Below are 26,482 nucleotides of genomic sequence, written 5' to 3'. Positions count from 1 at the left end.
GTAAAAGAAAAACTATTTTCAAAATTAAGTAATCTTGACATTACATTTCCTGGTTCTTAAAACAGGACGTTTAGTCTAATTTCATGTCATAATGTGAGGAAAAAATACAGACAATTTTTTTATAGGTTTCTCTCACACTTTAAGGGTATATATATATATATATATATATATATATATATATATATATATATATATATATATATATATATATATATAGTTTATATTAAAGTGAGACTGCTTGCTTGTACAAAAGCTTTGCTGTTCTAATATTATTTTCTATCTGAAGACCTTGCTGAGACATTTGTAGGCCAAAAATGATAATCTAACGACTACATAATGTCACCAGAAGTACTTACATATGCTGGATTATTGGTCTCTTAAATTTTTTATTGAAAAATATTGATTTGGAATTGTTTCTTTTGCCTTAATTATTTTGTAATTATGTTATTTGTATTATTTTATGTTTTTTCATTTAAATTTTTAATAATACATTTTCATAATACCAGACATTGCACATAACTTTATTTCTGTCTGATGACACACTGTAAAATATTAAATCAGATGTCATGAGTTATTCAGTACTTAAGTCAAGTTAAGTTTACTTTTAGTACTTACTTGAGAACAATTTTTAGGTGTTCTACCTTTAATTACAAAGGTAATAATAAAAAAGTATCTTGTAAAATTGGAAATGTTTTTCTGTTTTTTTAAACATGAATCAATAATATATCATGAACACAAATGGCAAACATGTCAATTTTTAGGGTTTATCTTTTTATCTGCTACAATTCACAAAAGCATTTTGCCCTCAAAGTTGGCAACAGTATCATAGGCAAGGATGGCTCAGTGATGTGACAAGCTACTCTGGCTCAAACTGTTAACGAAATGGATACTAGCTCTGTTAGAAATGTGTCAGAAACCGATGCATCACAATTGGTTGTGTATTGGGCTGCATGCTGATCATACTGATCACTGGATCAGTATTTAATTTTTTATTTTTTTCGAACATTTGAGAAAAATGGAAAAGCTAAAAAAGACAGAAACACATAAAAATTTCTTTATTTATTTACTACATTCTCTCCAGGTCAGATGTAACTGATGATGTCTATCCAGTACAGAATGCTTGTGCAGCATATACATAGGTTTTCATTGCAAAAATATTTCTATATCACCTACATTGTTCTATTGTGAAAACAGCTTATTTATAACATTCTGTGTTATATGGAGACACTTATTTCTAGCAATATATTTGACATTTACTAAGGCATTGCAGTATTTACACAGAAAATGGCACCGTAGCTGTCAAGTACAGCATGTTTTGGTTGACTATTTTCATTTGGTGCACATGCATTACTGTATAAGGGTTTTCAGTCTTAACATGCATAAAGACGGAGTGCTTGAGATAAACAGCAACGTGTTATTTTGCGCTCACATGTTCATATCTTGAGCGGGAACCCTTCTGTTCCCTGTAATCTTGATATTATCTAGAATGTGGTAAAAAATTAAAAGGAGCAAGGCCCTCCATTGTTTTGACTCATAAAAGACCAGAGAAGCTGTGAAGAAAAGCGGAGGAGGATCCGACTTTCACTCAGAAGCGGACACAGCCACTAGTTTCTTCGCTGCTGTCAAAGTCGATTCCTTCACACAGGGAGTCCTTGGTAAAAACAAGAGATGCAACCAATATTTATAAATCATTTTCTTAGAATATAAAATATAGTTTGAAATAACTGATAATCTCTCCCGTGGCCCAGTAGAACTGGAAATGTAGATAATTATTTAGAAAGTGACAATGTTTCTTTAACAAATACAATATTAATGAATGAATTAATAATTAATGTAATTATGGTTTCAGTAATCCTATAATCTTGTACAACTTTAAGACAGTTCTGGGCAGCTGTTTACGCACACTCATGTTAGGCTGAGATTTTAATGAATATCCTGAACCTTTCTTTTTCCAGAATGGAAATATTGCAAAATTAATAACTTTAAAGATTTTAAATAAATGAATGAACAAGCTTATATCCACTACAGACATTTTAAAATCCATACGTGGTCAAAATGATACAAATAGGCTCATACATTTATGCCCCCACTATTGTCTGAAGGGAAAACATGTTTTTTTCATAGCCATAAACCAGCTGGTGGAATCATCCTGTCTGGCTATTTGAACATTGTTCTTGTCAATATTGATAGTACTAATATGAAATGGTTGAATCATTGACACAGACTTCTAAACCTAGTTCACAAACTCTCAATAGGGATCATAAGTTTAATATTAACTTCCTTGTTCCATTCCAAACCCATTTTTGATGTGTCCAATTGAAACACCCAGTTGAGTCCAACTTCCAACCATCTAGCTGTTGATTTGAGGTGAAGTTAATTAGTTGATAATCCCTGTTTTAATTATTACAATAATTTGCAATATAAGGTCAAAACAAACTTTTATGATGCTACTGCCATCATCCTTGACATTTGGAACAGAGTTCTAGGTTTGAAAGCATCTCCTTTATTGATTGCTGTCTCATCTAACTATAAAACGTTTCTCCAGAAGGCATTTGGCTTGTCATGTAACCAGCTCATTTTTTTTTCGTGCTTGACACCTTCTTAAAACCCCTGAAAAAAATCTGGTGCTGGCAGTATCACTGATATTCAACATTTAGTTAATGACACTATCTGTTGAAAATTTGTGAATTATGGCAGAGTCTATACCAGGAACAAACCAATTTTAGTCACCACTGGTGTAAAGAAGAAAGATCACAATGCAGTCAGAATAATCCCACAAGCTTACTGATGGCAAAACAGTCTCTAAAATGACTAACGTCATAGCCATATAATCATTCTGCGTTGGCAAAAAACATTGTTCTAGCTGACTTTTAAAAGCTAAACATAAAGACACTGATGTCCATGTGAATCTCTTGAACTTTACCGTAGCAGCTATTGATTTCTATGATACACAGCATGCGTCCAATCAGTACATATTTTTTGTCAATATTTTACTACATTAAGAAATCTCAAGAACCAACATCATTAAGTCTCACAGATAAAAATGTATGAATTAGTCTTATGTAAGAGTATCAATTAATCAATGTGTGATGGTGTACTTTAGATAATGTTGCTGAGGGAATAAAAAACCTGACAGTAACTTTCACAGATCAACTGAAAACCATAAAAATAAAAAGAGACCATAAAAAAAAATCTTAAATATTACACATATGTACACATATGGATCATTAGACAATGAATTGAAGGGTGATAAAGAAAGTAAACGGTTAGCTACTGATACTAAGTCTCAAATACTCACAAACAACTGCTTCCTGTCCGAGTCTGTAACACAAGTTTGGAAAAAGCAGAGAGAGAGAGAACACAGATAGAAATGGGGAGAAGAGCAGGATCTCTGTACCGTAATGCAAGGCCAATGAATGAACAGTACTTACATGTATGAATATGCTTGAAATGTTAGGAATATCACACAAATTACTTTGTTATTTATTTATTTTTGTGTAGTATATTTCTTAATATGGGACCTGAATCCAAATTTTATACCACAAACAAGCAAGGTGGTATGACAATAAAAAAAACCTTTCGATAATTTTTTTTCTCCTAACTTTTAACATTTATGTCATATTTGTTTGATTATTTGAAGGTAGTGATTGTACAAAATACTCCTAATGTTTGTGTGTCATTTGTTAACAGAAAAACTTAACAACAAAGCAAAGTGACATGCTATTCTGCATATTCAAGCTGGGGACAATGTTTTGTTGAGGTACGGATCATGCGGGATGATCAGTAAAAGGAGAAAGCAGCTGTTTCAAGATGCAAAACATGCCCCGGGGAAAGAAATACAAACACAACGGTGACATTTATGTATGTCATTTGCAGCTTACACACACTGGATCATCAAGAAAGTCCAGAACTGAGTCAAGAGGATGCTAAACACAGAGTTACAACTGTGGTGGAAGGTGGCTGATTACAGATGACGGGGACAGACTTAGAGGGTCAGCCTGTAACTCTGCCACTAACTTGGCTTTGCAGTCTCTCTGGCATCAGAGCCGAAGGGGTAGGGGCAAGCGGTAGCCACGGTTGGTTGCCCGCGCTGTAGAGCCTGGGCCGCTTCACCTGGTCGTAACTGGACAAGGGAGTGTAACTATTCCGGCGATGTATGAGAGCAGAGTCCCTCGTAACCTTACCCTGGTCAGAAGATGAAATACCGCAAGTGTTAAAGGAAAAAGATTGGGGGACAGATGAGACGGGGGAACCACCTGAAAGGACACAGCAATGCTAAATACCTGCCCACATTAATGGACACATACAGTGGAGCTCTGACTGAAGAGATAAAAACCTGCATTGGAAAGTATGTATCATAATAGAAAAACTAGAGTGCCTTGCTGAAGTATTTTAAATCTTTTCACGTTTTGTCACATCTGAATATGTCTGAAGTGGAAGGATAGGGAGGATACATTTACTACAAATGTATTTAGTACAAATAAAAAACAATGACATTTTGTTGCCAATTTCACTGTTGTGTCTTTGTGTAATGACAACAAAATAAGTCTAAAATCTGAAAAATGTAGTGTGGATTTGTTCACCACCTTTGTTCTGGTACCCTTAAATAAAATCCAGTCTAACCATTTCTCCTCAGAAATCCCACTGTAGTGAATGGATAGTGTCAGTATGCAGTGGCTCCTACTGCATGAAGCAAACTCTTGTTGAAAGGTGGTTCAGCTTACCATAGACTGTAGAGGGATTGAAAATAAGTGCACGCCATACTTTTAATAAAAAGACATTATTTTCTTTCAATTTTACATAATGCACTGCTTTATGTTGGTCTACCAAATTCATGTGTATTGATAAAATTTCAAGAAGGTCAATGCTATGAATACTTTTGTAAGGCACTGTGTTTAAAAATGGACGTTCTGGCCTAATTGTGCCTCACACTCTTTTTTCCAGATACACATAATAATTGAATCACGATGCAGTCATATTTAATGGCAGTAATGAAGTCAGCCAAGCAGTTTGCATTATCAGCCACAGCTTCCAGGGAGCTACAATATGAATAAAAATAAACCTTATTTAAAAGTGTTAGGTTCAGAGTTCAAGCCAAGCTGATTAATTAAAGTTAAAGATAGAAGAGGCAGAATAAAACTGGGCTGTAAAGAAAGGCATCAGCAAAGCGTCACATGGAGGGATCCAGTGCAGCTGCGGCGCCAATGTGTTGAACTAACAGACACAACAAACAACACTTTGGTAGCATTTAAATCAGGTGCTGAAAATTTCAATCAATCAAATCGATAAAAATATGTCACATTTAAGGCATTAACTCAACACAGTAGCACTAAAAATGAGCAAATGGATATCAATTGTAGTTTTTGAAACTCAGACTTACAAGTGGCCGGTCTCGGTGTGTATTTACTGCCTCCACATTCAGATAAAACATCTCCACTTTACAACCTATAGGAAAGAAAGGTTTGAGTGCACTGAATGCTTGTGAATGCTGCTTTGTAATTAGACAGTCGTAGTTACTGGTATAACTTGCCATATGCAACTGGAGTTAGCTTAAGCACTGTGTGAAGTGGACATTTCATGTAAGGGAGATCATCTGTGGAGTAAAGAGCAAAGTATTTCATATATCAGCATCTTCTTGTGAGACTGTCTACACATTTTAGTGTGTCTATGTGTTTGTTTGACCTGCACCCTTGTCCAGGAAGTAGGCCAAGAGACAGCGCATCACTGCCTGGTGGCAGATAACCAGGACATTGCCCTGCCTCTCCAACTCCATGATAACCGGCTCAAGACGCTGTACAAGATCTTGATAGGACTGATGGAGAGGAAGAGACAAGAGGATATAACAGTCGCTACACCAACAATACAGCTAACTATAAGAAAGTAAATTATTTCCATGAATAAAAAATGGAGGCTGCAGGTATGAAGCAGTGGGGATTGGTCCTGATGGTCACCTCTCCTCCTGGGTAGCGATAATGGTATTTATCCTGGTCTCGCAGAGCAAACTCCTCTGGAAAAGTCTCCTGGATCATTTGATAAGTCATCTCCTCACACACACCCTTGGGAACAATAATAAAATAAATGTTCTTCTATGATAGCAGAACAGTCGATATATTTGGCAGTAATACGTGTCAAAAGTTCTGAAAAAAAAACAGGAATAAATAAATGGAATTCCATCTACATAAAGACTATCCCAGCAAGTCATTTTTATCCCTAAACAGGGCTGAGAATCAAACATATGGGTGATGTTTATATCAACCACGTATGATTCACAAACTCTCAACAAGACGGTTCTTTGATTTTGGCTTGTGTGAGATATTATGTCCTTCTAAACCACAAGGCTTCATAAAGTTTACTAAGCGCATAATGAGGTGAATTGGGTTCTTTGGTACTGACAGCATCAATCTCGTTGAGGATTTTCCACTGCTCATAAGGCACGCTGAGTTCCTCCGCTGTCTGGATGGTCCTCCTCAGCTGGCTCGTCCACACCTTCAAATCCGACAGCTCATACTCTTCAATGAAATCTCGCAGAGCGTGGGCAAACTGGGAAATGAGGAACAGTTGCAGTTAAGTTTGATTATTTTACTTGGTAATGCTCTTTTATCATGGGAAAACAGAAAATTAGAAGAATTGAAAAAATAGAGTTGTGTGCATTTTAGCAGTTCTCAGCTCCCATAAGAATAAATGCTGTTTTTGTGTTAGTTGTTAGGCTAAGGAGGTGTGAATTGAGTTTAGGTGAGGTTTTGTGTTAGACATGTACTAGCAATGATTAGATGCAGGGTAAGGATTAGGTTAGGCCATAGAAATAAATGAAAAATGAATGGAAAGAATGCATAGTTCATATGAAGATGGAAGGATGTAAAATGTGTGTGCATGTCAAACAACAGTAAGGGATAGTCTTTTCTCATCTTAAGACTAACTTTAAGAAGTGGTGAAGGAAACAACAGGCTGCTGTACCTTTTTTCCTCTTGGAGAAAGCTCAGCGTCTCCTCCGATCCGTCCTTCCACATTGTGGTTGCTCTCTCCGTGTCGACACAGGTAAATGGAGTGTGAGTGGACATGGATGTTCATGAGGTAATAGACTATCTTGCTTTGGATGTAATCCTGCACTCGGTTCACCAGAAAACGCTGGCCCACATTTATAACCTTGATAAAAGAGAGGTCCCTGCAGGGGCATTGGAGGGAATGTCTGGTAAACATCGCCATCTGGTGTTTGATTTCTGAATCACGGCTTCCTAAAAACGTCAACGTTACTTTTTTCTTACAGATACAGTGAAGAGGTTGTTTACTGTACCAAGTATTTGACAAATTCTTACTTGTCATAGTTATCAGGATCTAACGGTTGATAGGTGACCTTGTAGCACTCAATCCGTTTCAGGAAATCCTCCATTACCCTCTCTCTGTGCTTCTCAGGGTAATCTGGACTGGAGACTTTAACTTCCTGCAAAAGACATGGGACCTGTTGAAATATCTTTGACAAGCAGTGCATCTATGACTGTGAACATTACCAGATCAAGGCTGTGATAAAGATCAGAAGTCATAGTCAAACGTTTACAGTCGGGTGACATAAGTTCATACCAGAATATTAGCAGCAATGACGTCTGGGTCATCACACACCGACTCCACAAAGAACACCTGTTGGAAAGAGAGCAGACTTCTTGGTCAGTTTACACTGATCATTTGTGAAATTCACACTTGACTACGTCATACAGTTTTCTTGAAGGAAAATCTTATAGATATGTTGAAATGTTTTATTCAATTCTCAATTTGTGCTATTTCTGAGAGAATGACTGACATGTCCTTTATATGCCCTGGGTCAAATTGAGATAATCTGATACTTCACTTGGCAATTAGAGAAGAATACCATACAATACAGTTATTACTTAACAAGTCAAAGCAATGCTGCTTGAAAATTTGTTTTGTATTCAACTTTATTCAGTATCCCAATTCAACTTTGGGATGACACAATATGTATGAGTTGCATTGAAAACAATTAAAGTAAGAAGTTACTTCAAAGCATTGATTATTGTTGGCCAGGTGCATAAAAAGTTAAAGTTTGCCTTATATTTGGTTGCCCTGTTATGCTCAGAGAGACAAGAGAAATAAATGTTAGAACTCAGTTTTTATTTCTATCCACATGTATTTCATATATAAGTGATTCTAAAGATCCTGAAAGAAATGTTCTCTTTCTCAAATCCTAAATGCTGAATGTAGAACAGTTTCTCTTGCCGTCTAAAGGGACATAAACATCAGACACTTCTGAAATTAATGGAGATATAAAGATTAAGATATGTTCTTTTTTCAGTACATCTTCACGCTGATTTCTATCACTTGCTGCCAGTGAGTACTGTCTAACTGCTGCCTCTAGCAGAGCTGACCTAGTTCTGTACCGCAGTTTGTGGAAAACAGGCGCAGTCAAACAGAACGTCAGCAGAATCAGAGGAGACAGAGCTTCGAGGGATACTACTCTTAGACATCTGAGTACTTTTGGTTTATTTAAGCTAACTTGGGCAAAGACTTCATCAAATCAGCACATAATGGAGGAAGCTTTAAGGGATGGGAGAGAAATTAAGCAGCAATGAAGCAAAAAGGTTTGCAGAAAGGGAGGTCATGTTGGATGGTCACCCCATCAGTTTTACGTTACGTTTTAAGACGTTTAGGACAAGAATAATCCCTAGCTCTCTCAAAGCCACAACATCACGTGACATGGTGGAACCTAAGACATGAGAAAAATACCAAAATGTTCACTCATCGAAAACTAGAAACACCTAAAGTTCAATTCGTTGATGGATTTTAATGCTTTCAATGAAAACACAAATTGAAAAAAAACATAATAATAATTTCGTGCAACAAAACACATTTCCATTCAAAAGGAAAACAAAACAAAAACACAGTCTAATTAAACTGGTGATGAATGACGTGGGAGTTTCTGACCAAATTATTTCGAATGTCTGTTGCTGTCCTGTTGCTTATCATTTTACATCAGGTAAAAAGTTGTTATGAAACATGTTAAGATATATTATCAGTATATTTTAAAACAGAAATTAGAAACTGTTCGAAAGTTTCTTTTAAATTACTCATTAAATACTCAGACACGCAACCAAATATAAGCTAACCCTGTGGTTTTAATCATTTTAAAGATATAGATTGTATTTTTGTTACTAAGTTATTTTTTGTGACGTACATAATGGGTTTGTCTTGTAAATGATTGAATGAGACTCAGGAGAATTTTCCCATATGAATAAAGGATTATTAATACATATATGGTATGCAGTATGCTGAATTTTACTGAGCCTCAGCACCTGCACAATCCAACTCAGATCAGTTTTAAAAGCAGATTGAAAAAAATCCTTTGTCAAACCAGCTATAATCTTTGTAAAATTACAAAAATTAGAGTCACAACATCTAGTTCTAAGCATTTTCTCTCATCCACCCTCTCTGTTTCTTGTTAGAACCTATGTATTATCCAATAACATGCACTCATTCTTAGGAATAGAAGGCCAGTTCACAGTATCCATCTTGTTATAGCTGTTCAACCACGGAAATTCAAGGCTAGCTTTCATTTGTAATAGCTCCAGGCTGCACATTCAACCGGGATGAATAAATAAAATAAAATAAAATACAGTTTTACCTTGAAGCCATTCTCTTTCACGAATGCTTGAATAAGATCTCGCCGCTCCCTTGTTGTGTTTGTTGCATCAAAAACCTGGCAACAGGCAGAAAACAGAGAGAAACATTTGGAGGACACTGCAGCATCACGACTTTGCCAGATTTGCGATGAAAAAACATTGAAAATAGATGGAAACTTACTGCAATCTGACCCCCCTCCTCTGCTAGGTAGACCCTCACATCCTGCAGAGCCACCAGAGCACACTGCCTGTGGAGGGGAGGAGAATGCAATCACAATTCCAAAAATGATAAATTGCATTATAAAAGTAAAAAAAAAAAAAAAAAGATTAAATGCTATAATTCTGTGTGGAGTATAATCAAAATTAACTCCAGTTAAATCCAGCTACATTCAATTAGATCCAATCAAAACAAAATTTAGATGGATTGTTAAAAGTTGTCTACTAAAGAATACACTTCCCTAATTAAATTCAGGCATACAAAAAAAAAAACCTCTTTATATTTTTAATGGAGAATTATTTATTTTTGATAACTGAATTTAAAGGTATTTAGGGAATGTATGCACAGGCTGCAAACTCTCAACTTTATCTCAGTCACAATCACATTGTTGTTGGTGGAAGGGTTTAAGAATGACAGTTTTGTGATATGTAGAGCTGTTTCAGACTGTGTTTTGAGGACAAAAGCATCCTCGGCTGTATGAGTAAAGCAAGCAGAAGGTAGGCTGTTGATCCCACACGCGGAATTTACATTTGGAAACTCGTGACTTGAATCCGAATGTGGCTAAAGCTCTTATCTCTACAAGGGAAACTAAGAATTCTTAGGCTGAAAAACAAAACAACTGCTTCAGAGAAATGGTGGGAACATTCAGAGCAGCCAAATCAGCAGTTTGTTACATTTTGTGGTAAAGACGAAAGAATGCACTGGAGAGGCTCAGACATCTACAGAAGACAGCGGAGCTGAATGGTGGGAAGATATTTCTCATGGTACAGAGATGTCTCTGTCTGCCAAATGAAAAGTGTTTTCTAGAAGATAAACATGTCCTTTTCCAACTCTAAAAACAGAATGGCTAGACTAGATTAAAAGAAAAAAAAAACAATAAGAAGACAAGATGTGCTCTGAAAAAAAAAATCAATCTGCAGCAGAATGATGCAAAAGAAAAGGGTCACACAATCAAAAACACCAACAATGATCTGGAAAATGCACATAGCCAAACCTATGAAAAAAGCCTCACAGTGCTTTGTATACTTATGATTTCAAATTGTACCTCTGTATATTTTTCTGGAGCGTAAAGGGGTACGCTGCTTTCCAATACTCGGCGCCTGTGAAACGAACTAGCTGCAGCATATCAAACAAAACTGAAGGCAGAAAGATTCATCTGGTAAAAATGTACAAAGAAGTGAATTCATTCTTCATCCGCCTTCAGCTCCAGACTTCACTCAGTAGTTCCTACAAAGGATTTTTTAAATGCCCATGCATCCTCTCTCCACTTCTCTAAATCCAAATAACAGACTATTGTTACAAAATGTAAAAACTACAACTAGAATCCCTTTCAGTCGTCTCCTCTGACTACAAAATGACTCAACCTGAGTAATATTGATACCCAGACAGCTGTGCTGCACAGTGGAGAGCTTGTGTCGCAGAGTGACAGCAGCAGCTTGTTTGACATCTAGGTCACAATTCAGCACCAGGACACGCCTGTCACTTTCTCATGGTAGCCATGCATTACAAATCCCATTTCAATTACTTTAACAGGACAAAATCATGAGAGAAGAAGAGCCTTCTAGCTTCTGGTTAAGCCTTTTGGGAAACTCAGTGCAGATTTAGAGTTGACAGTGTTGACTCATACAAAAATCTGGTGGTCATAATGGGTTTTATGCCTCTTTGATGTGTGTGAGTATCGGTTTAGATTAGCACAAAAAAATTTGACTGCTGGCCAACAAAACAGCTTAGTCACTGATGCAGCTGAAGGGTGCAGAATGGAGGAAATGAGACACGCAGATAGCAGTGATGCTACAGCTTCTCTTGCCATCACACAGAAAATGAACACTCTTGGTAAAGACACCCGAAGGTAATTCATATTTGCTCACAAAATGAAACTTACTTTCTTATTTTCATGGCTTCCTCGTTGTCGTGGCGGAAGAAATCATAAGATTTATAGGCTCTGACTGCCTCTCTGCGATACACGCCCAAGTTAAACACTGTGAAATAAAAACATTTCATTAATATAATACTCACACTGTCATTCTATAAAAAAACAAAAAAACAAATACCCACTGATTTCATCCAAAATGTTAGTCCCTACTCAATGGTCTTGGCATTTATACTAGTATCTTGAATTGTCAATATACATACACTATGTGGATGAAATAGTTAAAACAAATCTAATATTTCATGCTTTGTTTTAAATTTATGTATCATCTTATTCCTATTTTATTTTTAATGTAAATACTATTAAAATTCAGAAATAAATATTCAAAATTGAATCCAGAGGAAGATATTGCTAACTCCTTTTTCATCCATGCTTGTTCATTTCAAGTATAACATTTTAATGCATTTCTATGAAATGTCCTGAATCTTCCATGATTTCTTCATGTTTTGTTTTGAAAAAATCCAGTAATTTTTTGAGTCTTTTAAGCCGTGTTGAGTGTTAAGTCTTACAACGTTCTGAAGCTCTAAAAAATCTTTCCTTTAGACTTTGGCTTCTAAAATGTGAGCAGGACGTCATAATGTGTTTCAATAATGTGAATGGCAGGGTATGGAAACAGCAGCAAACATCTATAGAAAAAGTTTGAAAGAACCTTCAAAAAAGCCTAAAACACACCGGCTTAAGATCATTAAAAAAACTTTAAGAAAGTTTGTGTCCTTAGAAGCAAAATATTTATACAAAATATTATTTATAGTATTCCCTTTTCTATTATTCTTTTCATTTTGTACTTTTTTCTAAGGGTTTATTATGACTGTCATAGTGTAGGCAGACTCAGCATGTAAGATGAGTTTTATATATTTTTAAATAGAGAATAATGCATGTTTAACTGATGTCTGATGTGCAAGTCAATATGCTGGACTTCCTCGGAATAAAATGTCGCTCCTCAAGCTTCACCTTTGGTTGGGACTCCAATCCAGTTGAGGTAACGTGTGAGTTTCTTTGACATGTAGGTCTTTCCTCTGGCAGGCAGGCCGATCATCACGATCATTGTTGGAGAGTTTGTCATATAAGAAGCCCATGCTGTAAGACCGATCCAAAAAAAATTAATGACCATCATAGACGAGATCAAGTCATATGAGTGTCTCCTTATACCCAACATGTTATAGAATATATCAAATTGGGTATTTTGCTGCAAACATAATAACTAGGCCATCATCTGTCGACTGGACAAAAATAATCGTCTCTTTGGACACAAATATCCTTTGTGGTCTGAGTTCAAAGAAGAAATGAACGGTGGAAACATCCTGGGAATGAAAAGCAATTTTCTTAAGAATAATGGAAAGAGAGTGTCACACAAAGTATTTTTAAATTGCCAGTCAGAATTGACCTTTTGGTCATCTTTGCTAACAGTCGCTTACTAATGTAATTTGGAACCTTAAACGAATAACCTTCAGTACAAAAGATGTGATTAAAAAAACATTTGTAAATTGGAACCGGAGTGGAGTGGAGTGGACAAAACATGAGCTCACGTTACAAATGCACCTGTGGATTCTTGACGCAGTCACGCACAACTTACTCAAATCTAATTCTAGAAAACCAACGGGGAGTTAGTTCACTTACAGCATTTCTTCTCGTTGCATCTCGGGTCTGTTCTTTTGGCTTCTGTGGAGTTTGTGGAAGCTCCAATGTCTCTTTGGGTGCAGGACATGTCGAAATTTAATCCGTTTTTATCTACATGAAAAAAATCTGCACATTCTCAGGGGAACGTTGTCCAAACTGATCTCTATGTGAGGGAATGAAAAAAGATAGAAAAGGCAACATTTAAACAATTGTGTCCATGCAAATTCCAGAAAAAAAAACCTGTGTCAAAATTAAGCATATTTATTAGTATCTTTAAGGTTATGACTTCGTGTATCCCTGGCAACATCGATTGCTCATTTGGATGTAAAGGACCAGAGATGCTGCCGCTACATCATCTATGCGATTACAAAAATATTTAATCAAAATCATGCGATGCGACCTTCACTGACCGAAAATGTGGACATTTATTTGGCATAATCTGCACAAGGCGCATTTTCTTTAGCATAACATGAATAAATTTACCTGATCGCTTTGCAAATCCGAGGATTCTTTTAAACTATAGCACCGCCTCTGCAGGATTTAATCGCGGATAAATACCCGGATCAGCAGGACCGCAGTCTGAACCGGACACTGCGGTCGGAGGAGCCAGTCTGGTCGGTCGGCCTGTCCTTCGTGTTGAGGCTCGTCCACGGCGGACTGGTGTCTGTCTGTCCGAGCTGGAGGTGCGCCTCCACGTCAGATTCTGTTTTTCTTTTTTCTTTCTCACCCTACCGTAAAACTGAGAATAGAAGCAGTTCTACTGCAGCGCATTACACTCTACACTGCACTACACTGCATAGCAGCATTTCACCATTTGATCAATCATTAAAAAACAAACAAATAAACAAAAACAAACTAAAAGGGATCTAAAAATATGAGAGAAATTAGAAGGTTGATTTCAAACATTTTAAAGTAAATATCAACTTTTAAAATGTGCTTAATTTCTTTGGGAAATTAGCTTTTTCTCCCGTTACAAGAACACAGCAGTTAAACACTACAGATAAAAAAAGTCCCAATTAAGCCTTTAAGCTTTCACAAGGAGTATAAGCTGAAAGAAAGCCGTAGATAAAGAAACTGGCTGTTTACAGAGCACTGAATCCAAGCATATTAATGGGAAGCTTAGTGGAAGGAAGAACTGTAAAATATCTATTTTCATACATACATACATATATATATATATATATATATATATATATATATATATATATATATTTTTTTTTTATTTTTCATTCGTTCATATGTAAAATTAAAATTTTCTCCTAAATTAAATTTCCAGTTAGGCTACAATCCATAATAATTACAATAAACAAAAACACTTGAAATAAATCACTACATTTAATATTTTATGCTACATGAATTTCCCTTGAAATTGTTTAACGATTTGCACTTTTAAAAACTGATAGAAACATTACTGGGTGGAAAACAATTTGTTCTCCAATATCAAAGACTATGTGATTTTCTTTCTTGCTTTTTTATTTTATTTTTTTATTTTTTTTACAGTGGTTCTTGATAAAAAGTGGAAAACAGGATTCAAAGATGTACAGATAAGAAGTCCAAGAGCTTAAAACAGAAACCCAAATAAATAAAGCACAGCTATGGTAAGGAGCTGCTAAATATACTATGAAACATCAGTTCATATGTGATATCTTGGCTTGAGACAGCAGAAGTATTTCATTTTCCTTGTCCTAAAAAAAGATTAATAAAAAAACTATTTACATGATAATATCTGCATTTACACACCATGTTAGACTACACATCTGTAAAAGCCTACAATGTACATTTGGGTGCCTCAGAAGCCTGAAATGATCTCAAACGTTAGCTTGCTGCTACATTAAACCGCTTCCAGAGGGAACTTTGAAGGTCAAAGGTTAGGTGCTTCCATAATGGCAGAGCTGATGGAAAGTTTTAATGCCACCTCAGTTGAGCAGCTAGTAAATGTTGCATGAGTGATTGTCGGAGCATCTCTGACTTCTGAATGGCCGATGTGGAAGGCACAGTCAGCACTGAACGCCGTCAGTAGGTTTGAGCACGTTTTGCATTAGAGAAGAGCGTCTGCAGGAGACGGAGAGTATTTCTGGACTCCAGTGTCCGACTGTTAGTGGCTTGTCCTCTTCACATTAGGGCTTGATTTTCCACAGCTGGAGGAAAAGAAAAAAAAACAAAGATTAATTCAAGAAAAAATATTGTAACAAAAGTAGCTCTTATATTTGCATATAAAGAACTCGTCTGATAAAAAACACTTAATTAAATTGATTTTTTTGTAATTTATCATTCCAAGAAGATATTGAGGATTTTTCATTCCTCATTGTAACTCGACTTACTCTGATATTGAAGCCCAGCAGGTCACTGACGACTGCAGAAACAGCAGACAATATGACAACCTTTGTGATGTTGTAGATCAGAGGGTTCATGGTGAGACCCAGCAGCCTGAAGGGGGTGTCCAGCTCCTAAAGAAGGAATGAAGAATTACAAGAACTTATTTAGCAATCTATGGCAATTAGATGATTTCATTTAGATATATTAAATTAAAGAGGGCTGAAAACAAATGCACAACACACTTAAGATTTATATATATATATATATATATATATATATATATATATATATATATATATATATATATATATATAAAACTGAACACCGTAAATCCTTGTCCATCCACTTCACCATTTCATCTGCAACTGTAAATTTTTCTATCACAGAAATTCTGTTTAAAAACATTCAGATTTTTGGTTGAAAAATGATAAAGCGTGCAAAGGTTAACAGGTATGGACTTTAATCTAGACAGGAGCTTTTGATCAAGCAAGGGCACAAAGCAAACTTTAGCTACTGTAAATGAAAATTCACTTCTTACCTTCATCAGCTTTGTGGCAAGTTTTAAGACATTGTTCACTATATTGAGCTGTTCTTTCTTATTAGGCTTTTTCTCCATCTTCAAATACAAATTAATCTGCAACCAAGAAAAATAAGCATTATTTATTGTTTGATCCTACATATGATTTAGTTGGTGGCATAAAGGATTCTGCAGCCAGAGGGCGCCACCTGCTCAGTGAGCAGCACTGAGGAGTTGCTGTATTTGGAGTTGGTCTCTGAGCCCAGCGTGGCGAGCCGCAGCAGGAAGGGGATGAGCGAGAAGCACCACACCACCAGCTCCCAATTGATTAAAGACTCCAGGAATGTTTTGTGGCTGTTTAGAAGCTGAAGAGGAGAAGAGATAATGTTGGGATTTCCAATAAAACGTCTGAGCTCGTTTGTTTAACATAAATCAGACATCAGAACAAAATCAATGCTATCCAAACGCGCCAGGTCTGCTCCGGTCTCTCACACTGACCTGAGCACAAATGATGAATGAAATGGAAAGTGCTAAGAGGAAGATTGTGGAGACAATGACATCTACAGAGCGCTGCGGTCCTCGTCTCTGCAACGAACAAGCGGATCAGAGACAGCTTGTTTACGGACTGCAGGGCAATGCTTTAGCTGGGCGATACAGGAGGACACTTACCCTGAGGAACGAGCGCAGCGCCAGCCACATCTTGATGTTTTGCACTTTCTTCAGCCTGAAGTGAGGGATCTCAGACTTCTTGGCTTTTCGAGCTGAGGTGAGATGGCTGAAGTACTTGGCAAACAAAAGTCTCTGTTGGGGAAATGTTGAGATGCACCATAAAAAGTCATTAATAATCACAAATGATGATATAGATGTAAAAAAAATTAACTAAATATTTAATTCAATATTTACAATTATTTCTCATTTGTGAAAGTTATAACTATTTGAATCCACAGTATTTTGCCAAAATCTCAAGTTTAGAATCTACGCAACAAAAAGAAATTCATCTACAGATAAATCTTATTGACCGACTGCGAAGGACTTCTAAAGGCCTTTATTTGGACATTTTCAGCCATTTCACTCAATCAGCAAATACAAATAAATGAGAGAAAGCTCAACACTTAACAACTGTATCCAACATTATTTAAAATTTCCTTAATCAAAGGATGCATTGGGTTTTTTTCTAAAGCTGCTGTCCAGATTTCAGAAAGATCACTCAAGCTCACCTTAATTACAGTTTGCCACCGACAGAACATATGATGGTCAGTTTTTAAAATAGAAAATTATTTATTGTTTCTTATTTGGGGGAAAGATATATCCAATACATTTGAATATGAGTTCCAACAATGCCCGTTTGTCAGATTAAAAGTGCCTTTTAAAGAAAACAACCATTAAGCAGGTCATAAATGTCCTTTTCGCTAAGCCCACATTTCTTTATTAAAACTTTTTTGTTAGTTTGATGTAACATTTTAATCTTAACTGTTATGTCCTCCTTTATTGTAAGCATAATTTCATAACATTTAACAGAAATAAAGCCTCTTAACACAGTAGTGTGTGGATAATTTATCCATAGAATGTGCTTCTCTTAGTTAACTGTTACTGAAATAGACATTTTCCCTAATATTCTGATTTATGGAATACATCTGTAGGTTATCTGCGAAATGGTTGAAGAAATATTTCTCACACTTGGGTGTATTTTACCAGCGCATTCAGTGTATGCATCATTAAATAAAAACGAGCAAACCAGTCAGTGAAGCATGATGCTGCTGCATGTTGGCATGCCAACAGTGGAAAGCAACAAGCTGCAAGATAAAAAATAATTGTTTGTTTTTATTCATTTACAGTTCATCTTGACAAGGACTTCCTGGTTGAAGAAATATTGCACCTCAATCAGACATTACTGGTTTAAAACAATAAATGAAAGAAAGACTTATTAACTGATGTTTTTTTTACAATAGCGGTAAGAAAAGGCTTTCGTAAGGAGGAGTAATTTGTCTTTGTGACATAATATCATAATGTCCCTTTGAGAAACAGTTTGTAAGGTCATGCACATTTCTGCAAACAGATTGAATTGATCACTCACCTGTTTGTAGGTTCTCTCAGCCACACACATCATGAAAAAGAAGAGCCCTATGAGGCAGACTCTGAGAACTGTTGTGATGAAGAAAAAGGCGTAAGCCCGGTCATCCCACATGCCCAATGCGATTTCGACTAGTTGCTTTAGGGAGAGTGAGCTGAGGCCGGACATGTCCAAACGCTGAGCCAGGCGGAAGGCGAAGGGCAGCAGCGCCAGAGTGGCCGTCATGAGACCACCGAGCACAAGGTAACCCATTCCCTGTTCCACCATCTTTACCTGGTGACAAACACAAAGTCACACAACAAATACAGAACATTTGTTTTACATTAATGTTTGAGAAATTATTTGATAAACAAAAGAGTTTGTAAAGTTTTAATAATGAGCGCAAGGACTTTGTATGTGGAGCACCATAAGGTTTAGTGCTGGGACCTGAAATACTTAATTTATATATTTCTGACAGTTGTAAAATGTCTCGTACATTTGTTTAGTTTGTAAATAACAAAAAACTGTAAAAATATGTGTTGATCCTGAGAAGTTATTTTTAAATTATATTTTAAATAACTTCATGACTTTAGGTGGCCCAAAAATAATATCATTGATACTTTCTGCGTGTAGAGGTATAATAATGTTATAGATTCAAATAGAAATTTCCTATCATGCACATAAAATATCTAAAAGGAATGGAATTTTGAATAAAATTAATTGTTTTGAATTCTCCAGCGCTTCATATATTGCTTTGTTCAACAGTACTACTAGCTGTTAGAAAGCTTGAAAGAGAAAATTTTAAGTCAATTTGCAGAATTTTTGAACATCTAGTGAGGATGGGCGATGGGTGGCCTACATTAAAGCAGATTTAGTAGAATAATTAAGATAAAAATGGTCTTATTCAATTTAGGGAATCCTTTGAAGAATAAAAAAAGACATTATAATGTTTGAATAATACTTGATAAAAGTGATGCTGTATGCAGTCTATTTTGGGGTGATTTTGCAACTACATTTATAAATGGCAGGATGGCTTTGTGTATTTATTCTAGAGTGTTGTAATATGAGAACAACAAATTATAACCATTTCTTCTTTGTCTGGCTGCTTTTTAACAGAATAATTCACTTTTATTTAGAGTCATATTTCAGTTTAGCATGAATTTAAATTTTTGACTTAACTATTGCTGTATTCTTCTCACTTTTGTAAAACTTACAAATCATCAATTGGTTTGACTTTAAATTATTACCTTCAAAAGACATAAAGACAGGAACATTTACCCGTGTGAGAATGATCCCGCTGATCTCCAGCACCGACATCTCTGCTTTCTTGCACTCGCCCTGCTCCCATATTATGGCGCTAACACGGTCTTTGGATGGGTGGCACGCCTGAAGCCAGTTTAGCTGGCTCTGATGAACAATGCCAAGAGATGAAAAGTGTGAAAACAAAGTGATTAAAGTTGCAATAAGATTTTAAAAAAATCTTATTTGTTGTAACAAAATGGAATAAACAGCAAGACAGCTAAGAGTAGTTGTAACATAATGAGATATAAAAAAGGCAAAAAGATAAATATTGTAAGGCAGATTTATATTTACACTGGTCCATCCTTGCTGTAAACCTTCATCCTCACTGCTTGGTGTTGTGCTTTGTGGAAGGTTCATCCCAGCCTTGAACCTCCCGTTCCCCTCAGAGTCGCTGCTCCCCGTGGAGGCGGAGTCAGGGCCTTGCAGAAACTCCTCCCACATCGTGTCGTCAGTGTCAGAAGCGGGACGAGAGCCCAGCCTGAGTCGATTGATCTCACGAGGCTTTATTTCGGGTCCCCCACTCTCCTCCTGATCCCAGACAAAAACAATGCAATTTGCTTTGATTAACAAACAAAAGTGTGATATTTAATAAAATATGTTACAACAGAGAGTGAGAAATTTAATGACTCATTATGCTTCCTTGAACAGGTTAGGGTGGGTCAATGGGCTACACAAAACATGCTTGCTACATTTTTGAAAAAAAAAAACAAAACAAAAAAAAACATTCTTAGATAAATAGATTTTAGTCTGGTGGTCAGTTCTGCCCATTTTGAGCTCCTGACAGAATGAGCTTTTTTAGGGTCTTGTCACTTTAAATCCAAATAAGCTGCTGATGGCCACGCCTCCCATCTCAACGTTTACACTACAAACAGATGTGCAATTATACAACATACATCTTTGAAAAGCAGATAAAGATTCTGCTGCACAATCAACAAGAACGCAGCAGGTTATTTCATTATGGTAAGTCAAGCCTGCTGAGCCTCTAGAGGCCCCTGGCTTCCTTTTGTTGTGCAGGTTCAGATATAAGAACACCTTCCTGGTTGGTTGCTTGGAGGCGGTGGGGAGCAGCGACCCTATTGGACTGCAAGCCAATCAGTCACTGATGAGGCCCACCTGCACCATATAAAAGGCTCCTGAAACATTCCTCCAGTGGGGCAGCTTGTAGGAAGAGGTTTTGTTCAGCTTTCCCCCCCCAACCTTTGGTGCTTGTAACTGCTTTGGGCAGTTTTGAAATATTTTGTTTCTGCTTGTTCAGTTAAGCAGTTTGTCTCTGCTCTAGATTGTTTGGACAAGCTAGAAGCTTGTATTTGGGAGGCTTGGTGTTCCCTTTGTGTGTTTTTTTCTCCCCGTTTTGGGTTTTTGAGTTTACCTTAGACCGACTTGTTTGGACCTTTTGGAATTTAATTTGCACTTAATATTCTTCAGTTTGTTAGTCCTTTGTTCTTTTGTATTGGTTTTGTGAAACCTTCTTTTTGTAATCAATCATTTCACATTCCACTTGTTTTCTCTGGACACATCTTTATCCCTGAACCCCTAGATCTTGGGGGCATAACGGTCAACAACAAAATACCTGCATGTTAAGCAACCATTGTTCAGTGCATACAGCGCTAAAACTCCTTGACCAAAAGTGCTGAAGCTCTGCTTGGGTTGCTAGGTAACGGGGGCTGGGCTTGGCTAGAGTTGCTAGATGGTACAGTGCTTACGTAATGTGACTTAACGAGTAGATTTTTTTTTTGAAACGGCTTACTTTCAAGACACCAAAAAAAATCACATTAACATAAATTAAATTCATTTTTATGTATTTGGCCTATTTTTAGAAGTAGTTGAGACTCAAACAGAAATGTATATAAAGAAGCAAAATGTGAATTTTGCATAATGGGTCCCTTTTACGTTTTCATTTAAATTCATTCAAACAATGAGTTTTACCTGAGGTGCTGCTGTGACCTTGGGGCTGAACTTTATGTTCCTCTTCCTAGCAGGAGACGCTGATGGAGATGACGACTTTGGGTGTGCCTTGCGATGATGTAACGATCGAATTACTTCCACTGGTTGCTCGCTTTCCCCTTCGTCACTGGAGAGCTCGTCGGATGCTCCAAATCCTGAATGACTTTTGCACTGAACGAGAACATAAAGACAGGTATTAAGGATTTATGTGCTTGTGTTTGTAATGTTTTCATAAAAGGACATTGTGCCATAATGGTTACAAATGCAACTTTAACGGATGTAGACAGGTACACAAGAAGGGTATTGTAGCTTTATTTACTTCATTTCCACTGACATAATTGTTCTCTGTATAAAATTAAAGGGTGATATTTTATCTGCAATAGGGTGTAGATTTTTAGAAGCATTTTGATAGCGCCACTATACAGGCCAAATTTAAGGCAAGTATAAGAACCTTTCCACAGAAAGCCTTTTAAAGAGGTTTTTAAATTGCCCATGATGCTCAAAATAGGGTTTTTACTCTTCCATTTACCACTGTTCACCCTGACTCTGAAAATACTGATGGAGATGAGCGACTGTACCTGGCTCTCCACGGTCTGGTATAATCGCTGGCTATCTTCAAACTGCCAGGGCCCCTGCTGCTCCATGTTCTCGCTGTCAGTCTTTTCTTCTGATTTTTTCAACCCTCTGCCCTTCCTTGGCCTGAAGGAGACAGAATTTAATAACTCTTTTGGAAGAAAAAAAAGGAGGGATATTAAATATGTCTTAAACCGTTAAACACAACAAAGAAAACAACAATGTATATATTTTTCTTTTGTATCTAAAACAAGTATGTGAGCAGTTGGCAAAATGAACAATAAAATTTTAAATATTGTGTAGCACATTTGGGGAAATGACAAAAAGCCTCTAGCTTTGTGTACTTTATGTGAGAGTTTACATATGAGCCAAGTGCTGAGAGTCTGTTGGGATATAAAAAGCAAAGATAAACCACCTCCTCCTGCGCACAGGGCTGGTGCTGCTGCTAGCAGCTGGACTGCCTGAGGGCCACCGGCTGGACTCCGTTGAAACAATCTGGCAGTGAATGGTGCCCAGCAGCAGCATGAGACACATGGGCTCGAACACCTCGCTGGCGCTGGCCCTGGGGACCTCCAGGTACAGCAGCACCGCTGCCACTGAGGGGAGCAAAACGTTTGGCAACAACAAACAAAGCGCTCTCTTAGGGGAGGCATTATAACAGAATTTATGTGTGCTAATGAGCTCTCGTCTGTGCCGCTCAGCTGTGGAGGGAAACGGGGCACAGAAGTGCATAAATGAATTTAAACAAACAGGAATTCAGTAAGTGAAGGCTTGATTAAAATGTAGTGTCATTGCACAACAAATAGAAATTTCAACAGAATGGAGCCACCTAAACAGATTGTTTTCACATCAATCCCAACATAATTGGTTCCAAAAAAAGTCTAAATAGCACATTAAAATTACACATAGCAGGGCTACAAAGGCTAAAGTCTTTTACAGTGGAGATGATGCTACCTGGATCCAGGGACACATGCTTAATATAATTAGTGATATGTATAGGGCTGAAACAATGAATCGATTACTGGAATGATCAACTAATTTAATGATTAACTGGAGTTTGTAACCTTAAACATATCCTGATAACTGTCCTGTTTTAATAGTTTGTTGAAAGAAATAAATATCTGGAAATTTTTTTAAACTTTTTGATAGCCAATCATTAATCTGTAAATAAGAAATACATAAGTCAAGTAGGAAGAGCTGTGCTTTTCACATGTTGATGTTTGAAATATCTTCTTTTTTTTTTTTTTACTGCAGGTAAAATCTTTTCTATAAATGAGCAAGTGTACACTTAAAACAATGTTGCCCAACACTGTTCCTCAAAGCAGACGGCCCTGCATGTTTTAGACGTTTCTCTGCTTTAACACACCTGATTCAGATGATTGCAGTTCAGCAAAAACCTGTCAATCAGCCATCAACTGAAATCATGTGAAGCATGAACTGTAAAAAAAAAACACTCAGAACTGAAGAAATGGTTTGTTGCATTTTAAGAAATTTAATTTTCTTATTTGGGGAAAAAAAAAAGAATTGAATTATTTTTATTTAAAAAGGCTTAAGTGATTCATCAGATTTAAAAATTAGCACATTTTTAACCACTTAACTGTTAAAATAATTGTTAGTTGCAGCCAGACCTATACATTAAGATCTGACTCATGAGGAAGTTGAATGCGTTCACCATGGGCTTACCTTGCAGAAAATATAACACAAGGATGCATGAGGAGATGGACCTGGAGGTCACCTGGATCCACCACTGGAAGAAGAAAGGGAACAGCAGAACTCTGACCAGACCTTTTCGAGTCAGTGCCGTCCATTGACTCTCCGGTTTGGCTTTACTGAAAGTTGATCCTGTGGCGACAAAATAACCAGCAACACTATTAAAAGTATATGCTACTCACATCAGATAGTTAATGTGTCATTTAGAATCGCATGCGACTTTACATAAAATGTTAAGTAATAATTCCTCTCACCTCTTACTAAGTCAACATCAATGAGGTCAGGTTTGATGTAACCTGTCTTTTTTGGTTTTCTCTCCAAACCCTTCAGTAAAAAGAAGCAGGGCAATTATTTTAGAGGAAACGAGACATAAAACGCCTACAACTTTGGGGAAAAAAAAACATCTTACGCCTAAATCTGCTTTCTCCAGGGATTTTTCCCAGACTTGCTGGTCATAGGCCCCGATCTGTTACCAGAAACAGCACTTTTTATTATTTCGTTTTCAGCACACCACCACATAAGACTTGTTTATTCAATTTATACTGATGCATGTTAAAGAAAATCAAAAAGTCTGATCAGTTAAAGCAAAAAAATCTCTTGTTTACTAAGAGTGTTGTGATTGGAACATCTTTAAAATATATAAATCTCTTAGTCTGGTTTTAAATTATATACATAGACATTTGAAGGTATGAGTTAAACTCCGACAGATTAAAAGTTCAAGTCTGGCAGCAGGAAACGACCTTCTGTGTTGTTTCTACAACATGTTAAAACAAGCCATACTTAAGCAGAAGTTAATTTATTCTCTTTCCAGACTTTTATAAATTCAAAAGGAGCTGCCTGCTTCTGCTTTCTCCATACAGGCATTGCAACTTTCTATGCATGTTTGCGGTTTTTGTACATGATTGACAGGTGGCAATGTAAAGTAGAATACCATCACAACTATCATGAACGCTAACCTTCCTGTAAAATTTAAAAACGGAAAACAAACAGCTAGTTATAAATTTGAAAACATCAACTATGCTGTTAGTAATAGTAATTTTTATTTCAATACATAAACCTAAGTAAAAATGAAACGATAGCTGTCCGATATCTGACCCGACCCAGAAAACTTGATTAAATACAAAATGCATTTCTCAAGTGAGTATTAAATTTAATACAAAAAAACAAATTCCAACTAGCGAGAGTCATTATTCACATATTGACAAAACATGGAACTGAATGAATCTTCCCAGAAACGACCAGCCAATCAAAATTAGTCCAAGAGCCCATTCATAAATTACCCAAGAGGTCACAGCAAAACAGAACATCATTTAAATCACTACTCGCTTGTCTCAGTTAAGTTCAGTGTTTATAATTGAGGGATAAAAAAATAGATGGGGTAAAATGGAATCTGTGAGACGAATACACAGCAAAAATGAAAAAATGGTGATGGAAAAAGAACAGAGGACCCTGTCTGACATTAGCTAAAAACATTATTATTGCCAAGACATTTGGGAAAATATGCTGCGGATATACAAGACGAAAGTAGCACTTTACAGGTGGTGTAAAACAAATACAACTTTTCGAAAACAATGTAGCAGTTTACTAACATTTTGTTAACAGAATTAAAGCTGCTTCACTGCTTTTACTGAGCAAATCCTGAAGAAAAAAGTCCATTCAACAGTCTGAAATCTTAGGATCACGCACTTGATTCAAAGCAAACCAGCTTGCCCCCAAAAAGAAGATACAAAAAAAAAAAAGATAAAGGTTTGGAGTGGCCTAGACAAAGTTCAGACTTGATAGCGCAATTGGTTATTGGATTAGGAACTAATTAATTTTTCTCATAAGGCCGGATTGGTTTGGTTAGCTTTTCCCCTTAATGTGCAACCATCATTTGAAAACTACTTTTAAACAAATTATCTTTGTCTGATGATTAAATGTATTTAACAATATGAAACATGTAAGGGTGATGCTATTTATTACTTTGTCAAAAGCAGGAAAACAAACAGCTTCTGAATTAATACACAAACACAATCACAAAACGTTATTTTCAGGTAAAAAAAAAAATGCTATCCATCTCAGTATAAAATCTTAAAATAGTTTAAAGACAGATGTTGTTCTTACCTTCTCTTGATACCAGGCTATTCTGGCCATTGTTGTCAGAGACTGGAACCAGAGATCATGTCATGTTACTGGACCGCGGAGGAGAAACTGGGCAGAGGTTCAGATTAGATTTAAACAAAGTCAAACAGGCTGACAAACTGCAGAACTATAAAAGAAAGTGAAAGAGAACCGCTTTGTTAAAAAGCTCGTATATGTTTCATTCATTCAATAAGCAGTATAAAAAAATTGAAATGAAACTTACCTAAAATTAAAGTTGGTTGATGAACAAACTGGAAAGAAATCTTCAGAAACCATCACAAACGGATTTTAGGATCGTTCCAGCGTTTTGTTGTCAGACTTTGCCGCCCATACTGTGTGATTTACTTCAGCTGAAACATTTCAATACTAATAAAGACTCATTAATGTTCACTTTAAATCCTCACATTGTTTAAAAGCGTTTTCCTCGACATTATTTCAACTATTCTGCACTTCCAGCTAATTCTTCCTCTTCCCTTTTCCGGGGTTTTTTGTGTTGATGCTTGAATAGTTATTTTTCCCTCAGCATCGTCTGTCAGGAGGAACCTGAAATCCTGTTCGG

General features: G+C 36.5%; 2 protein-coding genes across 6 annotated transcripts; both read right to left on the bottom strand.

Annotated features, from left to right (window-relative positions):
* Positions 1-1,040: 1,040 nt before the first annotated feature.
* On the bottom strand, positions 1,041-14,141 carry pfkfb2b (6-phosphofructo-2-kinase/fructose-2,6-biphosphatase 2b). Of its 4 annotated transcripts, none has more exons than XM_008409066.3 (17): positions 13,949-14,141; positions 13,391-13,553; positions 12,725-12,850; positions 11,726-11,822; positions 9,808-9,874; positions 9,629-9,703; positions 7,576-7,632; positions 7,314-7,438; positions 6,955-7,162; positions 6,394-6,540; positions 5,952-6,056; positions 5,683-5,812; positions 5,531-5,593; positions 5,381-5,445; positions 4,018-4,185; positions 3,299-3,321; positions 1,041-1,651 (listed from the first exon to the last, which is right to left on the bottom strand). In XM_008409066.3, exons 2-17 carry the CDS (start codon positions 13,476-13,478, stop codon positions 1,582-1,584), a joined length of 1,614 nt encoding a protein of 537 aa, XP_008407288.1. In that variant the 5' UTR covers positions 13,479-13,553; positions 13,949-14,141; the 3' UTR covers positions 1,041-1,581. The 4 variants fall into 4 exon arrangements, with proteins under 4 accessions (XP_008407288.1, XP_008407287.1, XP_008407289.1 ...); XM_008409065.3 differs by having other exon boundaries at positions 13,874-14,140; XM_008409067.3 differs by lacking the exon at positions 3,299-3,321 and having other exon boundaries at positions 13,874-14,140.
* A 565-nt stretch (positions 14,142-14,706) lies between these two features.
* On the bottom strand, positions 14,707-26,396 carry LOC145551641 (putative homeodomain transcription factor 1). Of its 2 annotated transcripts, none has more exons than XM_081606912.1 (17): positions 26,147-26,396; positions 25,906-25,947; positions 24,212-24,268; positions 24,057-24,126; positions 23,776-23,934; positions 22,508-22,688; positions 22,098-22,218; positions 21,502-21,690; positions 19,867-20,103; positions 19,552-19,680; positions 18,298-18,567; positions 16,893-17,024; positions 16,722-16,808; positions 16,433-16,588; positions 16,245-16,340; positions 15,712-15,837; positions 14,707-15,528 (listed from the first exon to the last, which is right to left on the bottom strand). In XM_081606912.1, the coding sequence occupies exons 2-17, from the start codon at positions 25,933-25,935 to the stop codon at positions 15,508-15,510; spliced, it is 2,061 nt and encodes a 686-aa protein (XP_081463038.1). In that variant the 5' UTR covers positions 25,936-25,947; positions 26,147-26,396; the 3' UTR covers positions 14,707-15,507. The 2 variants fall into 2 exon arrangements, with proteins under 2 accessions (XP_081463038.1, XP_081463037.1); XM_081606911.1 differs by having other exon boundaries at positions 25,906-25,992; positions 26,147-26,395.
* Positions 26,397-26,482: the final 86 nt, after the last annotated feature.

This window comes from Poecilia reticulata, chromosome 5, assembly GCF_904066995.2.
Source record: "Poecilia reticulata chromosome 5, P_reticulata-male-v2, whole genome shotgun sequence".
In the NCBI taxonomy this organism is placed as follows: Eukaryota; Metazoa; Chordata; class Actinopteri; order Cyprinodontiformes; family Poeciliidae; genus Poecilia; species Poecilia reticulata.
This window is presented reverse-complemented; position numbering and strand designations above follow the sequence as displayed.